The 16424-nt window shown below is 34.8% G+C and overlaps 1 protein-coding gene across 10 annotated transcripts in view; it reads right to left on the bottom strand.

The window, feature by feature from the left end:
- LOC105348307 (multiple PDZ domain protein) overlaps positions 1-16424 on the bottom strand; it is a 62075-nt gene that overhangs the window by 32465 nt on the left and 13186 nt on the right. For 9 of the 10 annotated variants that reach the window (XM_066066480.1, XM_066066482.1, XM_066066483.1 and 6 more), the window contains 10 exons: positions 15815-16040; positions 12997-13131; positions 10761-11051; positions 9719-9845; positions 8466-8557; positions 6189-6324; positions 4138-4374; positions 1964-2043; positions 1197-1370; positions 20-409 (listed from right to left, as the gene is read on the bottom strand). In XM_066066480.1, the coding sequence (XP_065922552.1) occupies positions 20-409; positions 1197-1370; positions 1964-2043; positions 4138-4374; positions 6189-6324; positions 8466-8557; positions 9719-9845; positions 10761-11051; positions 12997-13131; positions 15815-16040 (1888 nt within the window). The remainder of the gene's footprint in view (positions 1-19; positions 410-1196; positions 1371-1963; positions 2044-4137; positions 4375-6188; positions 6325-8465; positions 8558-9718; positions 9846-10760; positions 11052-12996; positions 13132-15814; positions 16041-16424) is intronic. The other variant, XM_066066481.1, reaches the window with a different exon arrangement.

The raw sequence follows: 16424 nt of genomic DNA, 5'->3' as shown, positions 1-16424 counted from the left end.
TAGCCCATGTAATCTGTACCTTGTAGTCCAGGATACTGAAGCCGAGACCTTTGTCCCCTTTACACAGTTCTATCACAACCGGCTCAATGCTCCACATCTTGAAGTTGGTCAGCTCCTCCAGGGAGCGGGATTTGTTCTTCATCATCTGCTGGAGGACGCTCTCATCCGTCGAGGCCAGGGTGTTCTCCGACTTGGCCTTCACAAGTCTCTCCGTGATCGGAGACACCTCGTTCACTCCGGAGTAGTTTGATTGGAGGTACGTTGAGTAGCCATTCTCTATCTTGTCTTGATCCGTGTAGTTTTCTGTCTCCTTATGGCGAGCACACACAAGACGCACATGTTGAGGAAGTTCCTTCAGAATCCCCACAACTTCCTTGTGATTCAAACCAAGTAGTCTTCTACCATTCACCTGCAAAATGTTCCATAATCAACAATGTAGGTAGATATATATATATATAATAATCCATATTGGTACATTACATGTACAAATTGTCTAAACGGATGAGTTATTTTGCAACCACCCATTGCAGTGATAGAATAACGTTAACCCAAAAAACCAAAGCTAGGTCAATGCCCCAATATAGCCTCCTCCAACGTTTAAAGGCAAAGTGAGGTTATCTTAATTTCATATTTCATGCCATGGCATCATAAGTTTGACTGCAGAAATGTATAGAAATTAGTCAAAAAGGTTACTGTAGGAGTCAGTTGTAAAACTTTGTTGCAGGATAAAAGAATTCCAGGGTTACTGTCTTGAAATATAAGTTAAATTCAGGCTCAGGTCGAAAACAAGAACAAGACACAATGAGTCGTGCTTTTTATCATGTTTTCTTACCTTGCCAAAATCTAATACATTATTGTATTTCAAGACAGTTATAATGATTTTTATGTGTATACTGGCATGTACAAATAGAAAATAATACACCGTATATCTGTTTTCTTTCGTGTGTCACAAAATTAGCGAAAATAGTGAATATGCGTAGCATTTTTAATTTGTGTCAGTCATTTTTTGTGATTTAAAAGGTTTCTAATTGAAAATTATACAGGATATAATAATATAAGAATAAATAAATTAGATCAACGTGAAAATACTGGGTATATGGTATATCCCATAATCCCACTATAAAACATTGAAAGATACGATTGAATCTTTGCAAAAAAACAAATTGTCTGATATTGTAACAAGGGACAGAACCAACCTCCAGCAGTTCGTCTCCACTCTTGAGGCGGCCATTGATGCCAACCGGTCCGTCACTGAGGATGAAGCGGATGTAGTGGTGGGGTCGAACCTCCACCCCCTTCTCTACATCCACTGTCCCCTCCAGGCTGATCCCCAGGCCCCCACCCTCACGGAACTTTGACAGCTGCGCTACCTGAAGAGTATAAGAACATTGTCACTACCATTGTGATATCAACAACGTGAGGATGCAAGGGCAAGGGAAAATATACAGTGTAATAACGAATAAGAAAAGGATCATGACAATCATGCTATTATGTTGTTTCATTTTAGTTTTGTTAGCTATGCTATGAATTCATCGGTTCACCGAATTCATCATCTTACTAATACGTGTATATGTTTCATTAAACAACCAATCTATTCTATGAGTTCAAGAAATTTTTTAAATGAAAAATCCACCTTTCCAAAGCTTTAACTTTGCATAAATTTTGATTAAATTTCAAAGTCTTATTTCAATCATTTATCAATATGAAAGAACAGTGTCTTTCTTTGTTTCTAGATAAAAATATTGTTTACAATTGAAGACTCCTTCAGTAAAGACATCAAATATCAAAAATAGAAACTTTGGAGGAAAAGAACCATTCACAAACCAATAATCTGATAGCATCTCTACATGCAAAACTTCAATAAATCATAGGCAAATAATCATTTGAATCAGCATGATATCTCAAGATATCTCAACCAGCTGTCAGATATATGCACCATTGGACTAATATTAAAGGTACTCACCACAACTTCGAATTCGCTGCCCACGATTGGCTCCCAGCATGCCTTGATGGCTTCCTCTATGTCAGGAGACAGATCGCCCGCTGAAATGGCGGTAAGATATTATTGCTTATGATGTATGTACTATGAATTTTCTCTGATTTCTATAAAGCAACTTTATTTTTGGACTTCTTTGTCTCAGGATTTTTCAAGGATAAATTGGTTCTCTGTGACTAGTTTTTATGTCCAAGCCTACATTTACGTGGCAAGCATTAAGTGCTAGCTGCTTTACCAAATGCACAAAACTTTAAATGACTGGATTCAGCATGAGATAATATTTCTTGGGGGAAAGGGGGTGGGGGTTCTTGCAACCCTGACTAAATTTTATCACAGGTGAATAAGTGTTGGTTTACAGCAAACTTCTAATGCAAATTAGTTATTGCTGCATCCTAACATGAATGACATGACAATAAAATTCATCAATTTTAGTACAAAGAAACTTTTAAAAAATCCTTTTAAATAATTTTTTTCAGTTGTCTTTTGTTAAAAGGTGTTGTTGAAATTAATTTCTGTATAGACAAAGAGTTTTAAATTATGCATTACTACATCAAAAACTCATCTTTTATTTGAAAAAAAAAATGTGGGTTTCTGGGTTATCTAGGTTAAATTATTTCGATTGACTTTTGGACAGTAAATGTCTTGCAGGCTGACAAATGGTCATGCAATAGTTAACTTCAAACATCGTATGCTCTCATTCATGACAGCATCATGTCTGGAAAATTAATAAATAATGGCCTTGAGCAATAGAACTCAAACAGAATAAAAACCACGTCAGGTTTCCTCTTTTCTCAAGTAGCATCAAATACTTTTCTGTGTCAACTCTTATGCCTAAATTGACATTTTTCATCCCAAACACTTTAAACACTTTTGGACACTTTCATCTCTAAACAGCGATGGGTTGTCACTTTCTGTTCACAAGAACATCAGTAGATTTATTGATCAAATCCCAGCCATTGCGATTGTTCTTCACAAATCAATTGTTAATCCACTTCATTCCTAGATTAATTTCTCGGGGAAAAGTAAATTTTTTTTTTTTAAACCATTTTCTAATCTTGAACATCAGCTTGACTGACAACTTCTTGAAAATCATTAAGCCGAACTGTTTCGAGGGCCTTTTCTGGGAAGAGATTAGGAGAAATGTTTGCAATATGAAGTAAATCCCCATTTATCAATATTCATAATGTCTTCTCTTTCAGGCTTATCATATCCATGAATTAGTTATAGATAAAAGAATGCAGCAAATCATGCAATTAAGCCTTTAAATGTTTATAAAGTCTCCTCCTTGCTAGAGTAAGGCGATAAAACAAACTTCAAGTCATTCCTGATGCAGACTCTAGCCTAGGGTAGCAATTGATATACTACCTCAGCCTCTGTGATTTTCTTTTGTTATTCAGGAGATCATCGGAGCTTGTCACGCTTAGCTGTACAGAGAAATGGAATGAAGGCGTACCAGCTCTGAATTAGACCATTCATGTAATCAAATGGTTTGGGGCCCAAAATGTTATTTTTTTTTAATGGATAGGACCAGATTTGCAACAGCCATCATGGGACTTTGCCAGGTTTTACTGGTAATAATGATATAGATACCAAGAGCACTGGCTGGCAGCCTAGATAATAGACTCTAACACCAACACACAACAGAACATATACAGTGCAGCAGGGTCAAGCAATGGCCACAAAGTTGAGCATCACAGCAACTAATATTGACAATGCATTGCCAATGCTGCATTGTCATAATTGAACAAGATACTGTGAACCAACTTAAATTCATATGTAGGAACCTAGTTCAAAATGTTCCTTGTTAAGAACCAGTCCATAACTATCTTGATATATTTAAGTATTTATACAGTGTATTATAAAACTTTTTAAAAACCATTTTATCACTTCTACATTGCAAAGAAAAATTTCTGTGAGAACTGGTTTACAGTAGGTTATTGGCCACTTACAGTACACCTCAAATGCATTGTTTTGTAGGTAACTGAACAAGATAAGTTACTGGTCACTTTAGTGTTCAACTGCTTTGTCTATTAGTCAGTTGAATAAGTTATTGGTCACTTAAAGTAAGGGTAATCAAATACAAATACTGACAATGCATTGTCTGTTAGTCAACTGAACAAGAACAGTTACTGGTCACTTACAGTAGTCCTCGTCTGTGTTGAGGGTGATGTCCTGTAGCTCCACCTGTTGGCCCGGCCCTGGGTCGGTGGGTGGGGTCTGCTGCACGTGGTTCACCATGCGGGCCTGTGTGGGCTGTTCTATCATTGGAGACACAATGGTGGCGGGCCCATCCATCGGAGAAATCATCGACCCATCCATCTGGGAGGGTGGGGGAGGGGCAATGACCATACCTTGCTGGGGATTATAAGGAGGCTGAGCTAAAATATGGAAAACAACATGATGATTATATATCTTCAAAAAAAATTTGCATTTTTTCATTCTTAATATCCAACTGTGTTTTGTGTTAATGTCTTCAAACTTATCAAGTTTTTTTTATAAATGATTCAGGGCTGATTAATTTCATTCATGTTCTCTGTGTATTTACTGGTGTGCATGATATTCACTTGAGATATAAAGACAGAATAAGAATGTCATTGAGAAAATGGGTAATAAGACAGCATCTGCAACAACAAAATGGCTGTCACAGATGTCGTACATGTTGCATAACCACTATCTGGTCCAGGTAACTTTCCCAGTTCTAGCACAAAGGAAGGCAGTTAATAATGCAATACATTTACATCATAAATTATATATAATGGGATAGAGCCACAGCATAAAAGAATACATAAATCAAAACAGTATTGATCGGGTTCTTCGGCAATCACAGCGTCTGAGAAAAAACTCTCCATGATCCTCTCTCTGTTGATTATCTATCTAAATGACAATTAACTTTTATTATATTCCTTACATTTGATGGTTGGCATTATTTTTTTTAATGAAGAAAGCTTTGAATTGGCATATTTGAAAATAAAATCTGTGCTTATCAAGGGGAGGGAACTAAACAATTCTCAAACAACAAAGTAAAGCTCATAAAGGAATCTATTTTAGGCAACGGTAACATCAGTCTTTAAAAAGAGATGTAAAATCGGAGATAAATTTAATTTCTAGCATCCAACCCCTCCAGTGCAATAAATCAATATCTCTAGATTTAAATCTCTGATAGAACGCAGCAAACAAGCTTAATCTCAAACATCTCCATAAAACAACTGTTTCACTTTTTTATTTTCACTTTCATTTTTATTCTGCTTTTATAGTAAAAATACATACTAGTAAGATACATATCTTTCTTCAGATACATGTTAATACATCAATTTTACAGATGGTATTCACTTAATTGGCCTTTATGAATTTCAATCAAAGCATTGGGACTATTGGTGAATTCAGTCACAAAAAATCAGCACAATCTATATTCATGTAATGTTCATCTTAATTCTTTGAATTGTGATTTATGTTACGAACAGTTTACTTGGATATCTTGAATATCTATCTCAGTAAACATGATTACCTCTGGTTTGAACATCTTTTATTGTATATATAATATACAAAGGGTTTGAACACACGTTCTTGCAGCTTACTAGGTTCTCACCCTAAATTATTGATCACCTCTAGCATCTAAAGTCAAAGGTCAAACTGAAACTGAACAGTTTGCTCATCACAAAGTGGTCAGGATTTCTTAGTTCATTTTTCAAAATAATTAATAATATTGGCCCCCAGGGTCCTGCACCCAATACTTTTAAAGAGGTATTGTTATAGTTTCCCCATGGGACAAGGTATAAAACAAACCTAGGTACTGCTAGAGTTTCTCTTACTTAAGAGACCAAGAGTACATGGTATAAAACAAACGTAAGTACTTCTAGAGTTTCTCTTACTTAAGAGACCAAGAGTACATGGTATAAAACAAACGTAAGTACTTCTAGAGTTTGAGACCATGAGTACATGGTATAAAACAAACCTAAGTACTGCTAGAGTTTCTCTTACTTAAGAGACCAAGAGTACATGATATAAAACTAACCTAGGCACTGCTAGAGTTTCTCTTACTTTAGAGACCAAGAGTACATGGTATAAAACTAACCTAGGTACTGCTAGATTTTTTCTTACTTAAGAGACCAAGAGTACATGGTATAAAACTAGCCTAGGTACTGCTAGAGTTTCTCTTACTTTAGAGACCAAGAGTACATGGTATAAAACTAACCTAGGTACTGCTGTAGCTTCTCGTACTTGGGACCGTGTTGGAACCTGGCCAGCTGAAGATGGACCATTTGTCCTGTGTTACGCAGAACTTCCACTGCCTGGTGATTGGTGAATCCATGTAGAGGCTGGTTGTCCACCTATAAATAGAAGGGGCAGTATTCTCAAAATATGTTTTTATCATGAACACCTTTTATGAAACTCAAAGCAAAGTGAAATCTTTCATTTTCATGAAAATATTTCTATTCTGGTGTTGGATATTTCCTTGAACCAATATTTGTTGAAATCCATTCATAATTTATGATTAAACATTCTTAAATCATTGCATATGGCTTTTGAAGAATTTAAAATACTTTTTTTGACAAAAATAATCACATGAAATAAACAACTTAAACTTGAACTTTATATATTTCTTTCTCCTTCTTTAATGTCAAATATGGCAGTGCAATTAAGGTATTATAGATTCAGGCTTAAATCTGAAACCTAAAGGGGTTTTAATATATGGTACAATGTCAACCTTCCTGAAATTTAAAAGAAATGAATTTAAAAGCCAAATATTGTAGAATACAAAAACATTAATTCCAAAATGGTGAATTTGGTGATTACATTTTGAATATGATGGACTTTTATTTACATTAATACTTAAAAGTGACCAATACCACCTTAAAATTCATACACTTGGAAAAAGAATTCTGTTAGATTATGAACTCCTAGGGAAATGAATTGCTGGGTGTATGTGAACTATTCTAAATCCATAAGCTATTACTTCAATCCGAGTTCATATGTTTTATTCAAACAAATCAAATTCTACCGGTACTTGTGCAGAAAAAAAAATCTGTGAAAATGTCAAAACTTTACTGCAAAGAAATGATATTACATCATTCAATGAATAACAAATGATGCAATGTAAATGTGTTCCGAGCTTTAGAAACCCAATTGGTTTTTGTCAACGAGAAAGGTGATTATGAAATTCAAGTTTTGAGTAGAGTTTTATTTATACCCTGGAATGGGCTCATACTGCTTTCAGTTTTTTCAATGTGGGTTTAATTAAAATTTTATGCTCAAAATATTGATTGATATCACTTCTATAGGTTCTCATTATGCCATAACGACATTAGCAATTTATCTTTTATTGACAATTCTAAAATTAACTACCTCTGATGAGCCCAGCATGCATTTTATTTTACCGCTGATTGCAAACAGCTTCATCATTGAGGGGTCGAGATTTTAACTCTCTCGAATACATATACTTCATAAATAAAATATAGCAAATAGAGCCGAAGAAATAACACACTGATGCACATCTCCTACATAATTTAGCACCTGAATAGTTAATTAACACCTCCAGGCAAAATGTGCACTAATCATCACTCACGGAAGGAGAAATCTTTTAAAATGTCGTGTCTTCGGGCAGACCCACAATAAATTGGTAGATGGCTTTTCGATGTAAACTACAAATTTTCATTACCATGCCTTTAAAACCTCATCTTCCTGCCTGGTCAACCTTTAAATAGTCTACTGCCATAACCATGTCAAGCCTGTTTTCGGGCAATTGACTTCGAAAATGAATAATTTAGAAACACAATGTGCACACTGCTACAGTTAATGGTTTTATCATTTGCTTCAATTCAAAGTGAATTAAAATATTTTAATCAATGAAGGCCATCAGCCTGTCTGCAGCAGATAAGAAGCCCAACAGTCTGATTTCCTTTCTAAGCTGATGTTCATACAAATGAGCAGTCTCACGTCTATACTGAAAATCAGTCCACAAATGCAACTCATCATAAAACAAACAAAATTTTTTTTTGCAATGAGAACCATTTTAAACACAAGTTTCAAGTGATGCAACTTTTAAGACAAAGGTGAAGAATTATTATGAAGCAGAATTAAAAGAATTACCAAACATCAGTATGTGACTGATTCATTTGTATTTTAATATGCATTTCTATAGGACACATCTGTCTGTACACGTTCGGTGCCAATTTGTGTGTGTTACCAATTCTTCATACCCTGAATTAGTGAAATTGATCAATTCACATTCTGATAATTGATTATTATTTTGATGTATGCATATATGGTTATTTTAAACAGTCACATGAGCTGTACAGCTCAATACAATGTACTAAGGTGCTAGAAAAGACCAAATATTTGAACATAGTTTTACATCTGAATATACATACTAGTATTCAAATATTTGTATTGCTCCAGTATTATGACCTATCTGCTCTTTCCATGCCTTGCACTTTACGGAGAAGACAAAACAAAAAAAGTCACTCATTACCTTTATTATTTGATCGTTGACTTGAATCCTGCCGTCTTTAGCAGCTGCGCTGCAGTCCGCCACACTCTTCACGAAAATTCCACAAAGATCATCTGAAAGCGAATAAGAGTTGGATTTTGCAATTTTCCAAACTGGTACACAAAGAAATAAAATCTTATGGTTTATCCATATTTTTGAGATATGCTAATCTTTTTGGGTTTTTTTAAAAAAAATCATTGTAATATTGTGGTACATATATAGTTTTTAAAATAACATATTATATAATTATGTTATTTTAAATATTAATTAATTATTATATTGGTGGTTTTTTTCTTCTAATATTGAAAGTATGGTAAATGTACTACAATTTGAAGTTGAAATTTGAATCAATAGAGTGTTTGCCTTATAAGGTAATCGTGTGTTCGTGAGGACCACCGAGTGCAGCAGCTGGGATCCAGTCAAAGTCATAGCAGGAACAAATAAGGTAGCATGTTGTATAGGTGAGAGGGGGAGAAAATCAATACTCTTAAGTATACACAATTAACAAATAATTGGTCGGCTTGATTGATGACCTAAGACTTGACACAAATTGTTTTTTTTTTCTCCCTTACATTCCTGAAGGGGAAATTCTTCACTTTTCTGCCCTGGCTAGAGACCTAAATAAACAATGGTTAGAAAGGGGCAACAACTAAAGTACTCAAGATAGAGTTTGATACATCTGCTGCAGTATAAAAAAGTAACCGATAGCAATAAATATGACTTATTATGACTGTCAATAAAACCTGTGGCTTTGATTGAGAATGCAAATTTTGTACTTTTCGTGCGAGACAGTTGCAATGAAGCAAGAACAACATCAGTATTCCTCCATCTTTCGTGTGAATAAAAATACATTTTTATATGTTTAAAGATATACTGTATATTCCTTATTTTACGCAATACAACCATAATATCGCCATGTTGTATCAAACCGCAAAGACATAAATTCATAAGCACCAACCGGTTGTCATAATTTTAATTAGTTCGTAACTGCCAGAAAAAAAAAATTAGATTCTTGAATGAGCAAAGGGGTGTTCGTGCAATTCTATGTGGATATTAATTCCTCAAGTTTAATTAGGAGTCTACAGTACACATAGGAGTGTATGGATAAAAATGACTCAAATGCAATAGTGTGTCAGACATATAGGAACTTCTATCTATATTCGTGACTTGACACTTCACAGCTAATGCAAGCACCAGCCAATACCCAGCCAAGCAAAGTCCAACCATCAATCTACCTGGTGTATTGTCCTTGCCCACATAGCCCGCTATGGTGATACCCAGACCCTGGCTGTCCTTCATCAGCGTGACATCAAAGTACTCCACTTCTGGATAGTCTGCTCCTACATCATTGTAACCTGGCTGCTAAAAATCAAACACAACAAAGCATTAAGATTTGAAATATCCGATCTGTCTCAGCTGTTGATGATTGCAAAGACAACGCATGTCACATTTTAGCTTTTATTTACTCAGTAAAGAGTAGTATGTCCTTTTTTTTCATTACCCAGGTACACAGCAGTGTTCAACAGTTTTTCTCTGTTTTCCTGAGAGACAAGCTTGACCTTTGACCTATGACCTGACCTTGCTCTTCATTAATTCATTAACAGGTAACTGAGTTTCGTTTCATGCCTCCATATTTTACTACACCTAGTTATGATATGATATAAATCCAACTTTATGGATCCACTGTTCCCCGCAACATCAGAGGAGCATTAATACCAATCTGTTGATAATCAGTGGATGTGTTGAAGCATGCATAAAAGTAATTACATTCAGCAGAAACAATGATTACTGACAGATTTCATGTGTGTTTACATGATTAGTCCGTCTGAAGAAATGAATTGTCTTAGTTCGTGTGATTGGGTATGAATGTGTGAAACACTTCATCATCAGCCACCTTCAAACTGACAGTTACTTATGGTTTCAAAACAGCGAGATTTTTGAAATGAAAATTGCACATGTAACACCTCCATAATTATGTGTCTAATACATGTATAGAAATACTGATAGAGTGCATCTTTTTTCATACATAAAGATCAAGTCTACTAGACTTTCATTTGAATTGCTAATACAAACTCCACTGAAGTTGTCACAGTTGCAAAATGTCAATTACAGTGATTGTCTTGTATAAAAAAAATATTTGGGAAAAACTAACGGGGCAGTTTTTTTCAGATCTGTGTAAAAATTCAAATATAGGCAAATAAAGGTTGCTGAGAAGTGTCAAATATTTGTCCAATATTTGGTTCAAATTTCTTCTCTAAAATGAATCTCAGACATTACCATGTGGACTTGGATCATTCCAGCTGCTAACTCATCAGCCATGTGCTGGTTTATATGCTCTCCATGGAGCAGGGCATTTATCTGCTGCAGGTGTTCATCTAATTGGTGAGTGGGAACCACAGGGGCGTGAGGGGTGGGGTAAGCTGAGGGTTCGTTGACGGGTCGGGCCACGATCAGCCGCACCTCTCGGCCCGACTGTCGTAAAACGGCAGCCACTTGCTCGGAGCTCATACCACGCACATTCACATCGCCTATCTGCAGAATGTGGTCACCACTATGAAGTTGTCCATTCTGTAAAAAAAAATCATCCTTATTATTATTACAGAATTTACATTGAAAAGATAAGCAAGGAATTATTTTTACTGTACCACAATAAATATATGCAATTTTTTTCTACTTGAATCTACACTTGTGTTTCTTACAATACACTTTTTTTAAAAAATGCAGACAAATTTTCAATAACTTAAATTATCTTCCCTTAAAAGAGAGCATGGCCTTTCATTTGAACCAAATAAAATCCCTTTTACCCAAGGACGCTTTGTGTAAAGTTTAGCGAAAATCGGCACAGGGGTTCTGAAGACAAAGATGAAAATGTGAAGAGTTTATGACAACAAATCCATGAAAAACGACAGACAACAACAATTTGACAAGAAAAGCTTACTTGAGCCTTTTGCTCAGGTGAGCTAAAAAGGTTTGAAAATACAAGTTAGAATATTTATGACCAATTTTTAGCCTCTGGTGAAAAGAATGAAATCTGACCATGTTGATGGAGATTCTGAATATGCTTTAATGTTTGTAGGGCTGTATTATCAATTAATTTATTCTTGTCCAGCAGAAGAATCCCATATTTAATCAAACAGAACCAAGATTTAATTACAACAGGGCTATGAATATGGATATTTTTTTTTTTGTTTAAAGGTTTTACATTTATCATTTTTTTCTTTCATAAAATAAAGCCTCGTCATGATTCTTGGTTTGCTGTGGAGGAAGTTAAAATGCAATAGTTTTCTCTTTTAAGTTATTGCATGAAATATTCTAAAATAAAACACATCAACATATCATCACTGTTTCTTTGCTTTTAAAACAGACTTAACATTTTAAAAAAATTCAGCAAAGTTTCTCTGGGTGCTCTCAGACATAAAACAATGGCAGTTAAGAAAAATCCAAAATTGGCAGACACTGAAAAGGTCAATAGAAAAAGTGAAAAGTTAAAGCTTAAATCTATTGTGGCAGTTGGCCCTTAAAGCTTTCTGGCATAAGAATTAAACCGCCACTAACGAGTTTTTGAGAAGCTGCGTAACTGACATCCTCTGACAACGGGACAAGACCAAAACGCAATTGTTGCCTTACAAGTAACATCCATGACTTGATGAAAACAATTCCTCCCAGGCACAGGAAATTCTATTAAGTTTGCTTTAAGCAATCTCAGCAGACCCGATCACCATTGATTCTCGAGGCTCCAGGATAGGAAAAAAAATGCAGAGTATCATTTATTCTGAGAGTGGTCTAAAATGGGGTGTTAGAAGCTATAATTTGCCTCTGAAGATCCCTTTACTTGGCTGTGATGGGGAATTAATCACAAGGAATCTACAAAATTCACTGTGAAGGATCAGGGGGATTTGATATAGGGGTCAGAAGTGGTAATCAATTTATGGAAATACTTGTTCCTTCATTTGGCAATCACCAAATTCGGGTCTTTAAATTCTGATGAGTTATTCATTTCTGAATCAATGTATCTCATCTAACATCTCATTGGAAGATGTCTGAACCAATTTGTGTTTGTATATTTTCAGCAAAAAGATTCTTTCTGATTTTCAAATTGTATAACTAGAAGAATCAAAACTCAAGTAAAACACAATGTAAAAGTGAACGCCAAAAAAGTTAACATTTGATCATCACAAAATAAGTGTATATACAGTTTAAGAATAGAAATAAACTATTTTTTAAAGTTTAAATTGTCAACAAATGGCAGTACTAAAAAGGTGCTACAATTTCAACTGATTACCCTATCTAGCATTTACAATATAAAATTACGCTGTTGCAAGAAATCAATACCTATTGAAATTTTGTCACAGAACAGGAAGTGGGGATTAACATATGCAAAAGTCCCGCTCTTTGCTTGAATTTTTATATGGTTTCAAATGAAAAAAATTGCAGCTGTATATATCAGCCTATAAAGGATTTTAGTAAAACTGCAATCATGGCTTTCTGGCCAGTGCTGGTCCTAATGACTTACCCTGCATGCCACCCCTCCTGGTAATATGGTCTTGACGATGACACCTGAGCTGCGTCCCCCAAAGATCCCAAATCCTAGCCCTGATCCATCGTTTTCCAGATCTATGACTTCAATCTGAGTCCACTCAGTATTTAACTATAGCCAAAGAAATAGGAGACACATTTACATATTCTATTTGGAAAGCAGTGGTAAATATTGTAGATTTTCATTATGAATCAAAACATTTTAGTACATTATAATGAATACTATACAATTTGTCTAAATTTACAGTACATGTATTTTTCTCCCTGTTTGGTGCCTTTGGTGCTTAGAAAAAGGCAAGCATTTGGAATTTATAACTAATTTCTTGACAAAACAAATTTAAATTCATCTGAGTTATTAGTTAACCAAAATATTGGTCATTACATGTATATATCTCTATGTTATTTCAATGCATATTATAAATGTTATGTTCACTTCCTTCTTTCTCAAAAAAAAATTGGAGATTTTTTGTTTAATTGATGGTATGTTAACACAATACATGTGATAGCTAGACAAGTAGCTTGTATTTTTTGTTATTAAATAGGGCAATCCAGACAAAAGGGAAATTATTATTCTTATATAGACAAAATAATCAAAGGAGGGGTTGCTATAAAGTAGGGGGTCACTATGCATTTTATGCATTGTTTGTTTACAGAAAAAAATATTGCATTCAATCTCATATGAATTTTTAAGTATAAGCAGATGAAATGTTAACCTTGTTTTCAAAAAGACCTTCGTGAGAATTTTGAAGGAGGAGAAGAACCAAGTTATAGTACAGAGTTCATTGACTTTTTGACTTCAGGTTTTCCACTCTTTCCATGACCAGCTTTCATTTTCTTTGTGCGCCAATTATACTGTGTCACTGCCTTTGTAGCACACACTAGGGACAAATAACTAAAAGCATTTGTCTGGCCCGGTACACAGTATGTGAGTTTCTTACTTACAAGAATCACAGAGAACTTGGTTTATATATATATATTTCTGTTTACCACTAATAGCACAAAAAAACCATGGAAATTGATGATTTTGATTCTAAGAGTCCTTGGCATATAGATAGGCTAAAAAAATCCTTTAGGTCTGACCAGTGGGCTTTCTCATTTCTCTGGATTTCCCCGCTAGAAAGGCTGACACTAACTTTATCAGACCCGTCAGATTATACTTCAGCTTATCGTGTTACCGAGCCCGGGCTTCATTAGGTCTTAAAAACTGTCTGGAGATTTTATGAAAAACGATACTCGGTTCATCGCCATGCAATCACAGGCAACGGCAATGGGAGACGAGGGGATGTCGAAGCCTGGTTATTATGCGCCATATAAAGATGGACTGTACAGTCTAACAAATATATCTGCTAAAGATAGCAGACTGAAAGAGCCATATATGATATAAATTAGACTCAACTTTGGAACACGTTCCAAAAACTTTTTATTTCGATCATTACCGAATACATGTATCAATAATGTACATTTACATTCAAGTTTTATTTGAGATAATAGTTCAGTTTTCATCGTAAGTAGATCAAATTGAAACATAAACATATACGATTTATCCATTTAGAATAAAATTATTTAAAGGTTCAACACCCATAATTTAATTTAATTTTATATTTCTTTAATAAAAAAAGTCAATTGTTAATCTATATATGTCATTTCTGCAAATGTATTCTATATCAATCACACTTTGTTCCAACTAACTTGACTTTTTCTTACATCCTCTGAACTTTTGGCAAAACTTAGGTATCTAACACCAGGAATATTGAAATCTCTATTGTATATATCCCATCAACATGTTTTCTTTTTTTTCATTTGCAAGTTCATTAAGCAATTGTAAGTGAAGCACCCTAAGACTTCTCTACTGTTTCCAAAGAATTGTACCTACACACTTTGCCCCACATGCTTACGAGAAACTCCGTAGTCTGTTGATCATGTTTAATCATAATTGCTGTATAATTAAAAATATACACCCACTTTCCCTTTCAATATCCTCCCGGTTTATTTGAATGAACACAATGGTCATGAACTACGAAGGTTTAGAATTCTGTCTATATTATGTCGAACTGCATTCTATTCTAAAGGGGCTAAGGGACAATGGTGCATGGAAAAACATTGTTACAATCAACTTAAGCCCACTAACATTGTATGAAAATGGAAATGGATCGAATCATCCAAATTAATATTTTACTGTATATTCATAATACTTTAATACTCAGACAGTTTCAGGTAATTTAATTGTCTCCTATTTTCAATGCAAGGTACCATTACAGAACAATTAAGAATTATAATCTTATATAATCTTATTATCATTACTGTGCTATTAAACATGCTTCTTATGTACAATATATGTCCTTATATATAAAGAATAGGCAAAATGTTCTCCGAGCTCTTTGAGTGTTGTCTCTTATACTGTAGTTATCACAAAGCATTATTCAAAACAGACCTGTGTTATGTGTTCATAACATGTGATGCCAAATATGAAATTATTTTGGACAGCTACACGTGTACCAAATTCTGCAAACTGTGATACAAGAGCATTCTCTACAATCCTAATCCCATGCTCCAAGATCTAGACATACTTTCCATGTACATGTCCCTATCATGGATGTGTCCAATACAATTACTAGTCAATCTCAAGCCAACTCTCCTTTGGCTGCTAAAATGCTATGCAACAGAGAGCCAAATATTTCTAGGGATTGCATATCTTATATAGATTCTTTGCACTTCAAATTGCTGAAAATGATGCATGTTGAGTAACATAAAAGGTTTTTAACTTGATTTTAAATGAAACATAATGTGATACTTACCACCATTTCTGACTGAACCTCTGCTTGAACATTTGGAGCAGAACCCTGAACAGGCTCATTGACAAGCTGTGGAGGCTCGAACTGTGGCGACTGGTAACCGCGTGCAATGATGAGCACCACGAGTCCCCGCGCACTCTGTAGAATTCGAATCGCCTCCTGGTGTGAGATGTCTAAAGGCTGACCATCTATGGCCAGAATCTGGTCTTGTTCTCGCAAACGGCCATCCCTGCAAAAATAAAAGAAATACTTGAAAAAAGACCAAAATTTTAGTATTAACCCCCACTTGCATAACAAAATGACATTGACGGCAAAACTCATGTGAATGCATCTAGTCCTGCAATACCCTCTTTAAATCCCAAATAAAATTTATATTTTTGTTCTCTTTACATAGCAAAATGAGACATTGAAAATTTTCTAGATAGCATTATGAATGCATCTAGTCTTGGGTTGCCCTGTACTTAATAAGAAAAACCCATAATTTTCCAAGGTTTGGATACAGACATAACAGACATACAGCGATGCATTTTATCAAAAGAAGAAATATATCTAAGCATTCTCTATTGAAGCGTCAATTGTATTTATCACACTTTAAAGGATAATCATCCCCATA

This window comes from Magallana gigas, chromosome 7, assembly GCF_963853765.1.
Source record: "Magallana gigas chromosome 7, xbMagGiga1.1, whole genome shotgun sequence".
NCBI lineage: Eukaryota > Metazoa > Mollusca > Bivalvia > Ostreida > Ostreidae > Magallana > Magallana gigas.
This window is presented reverse-complemented; position numbering and strand designations above follow the sequence as displayed.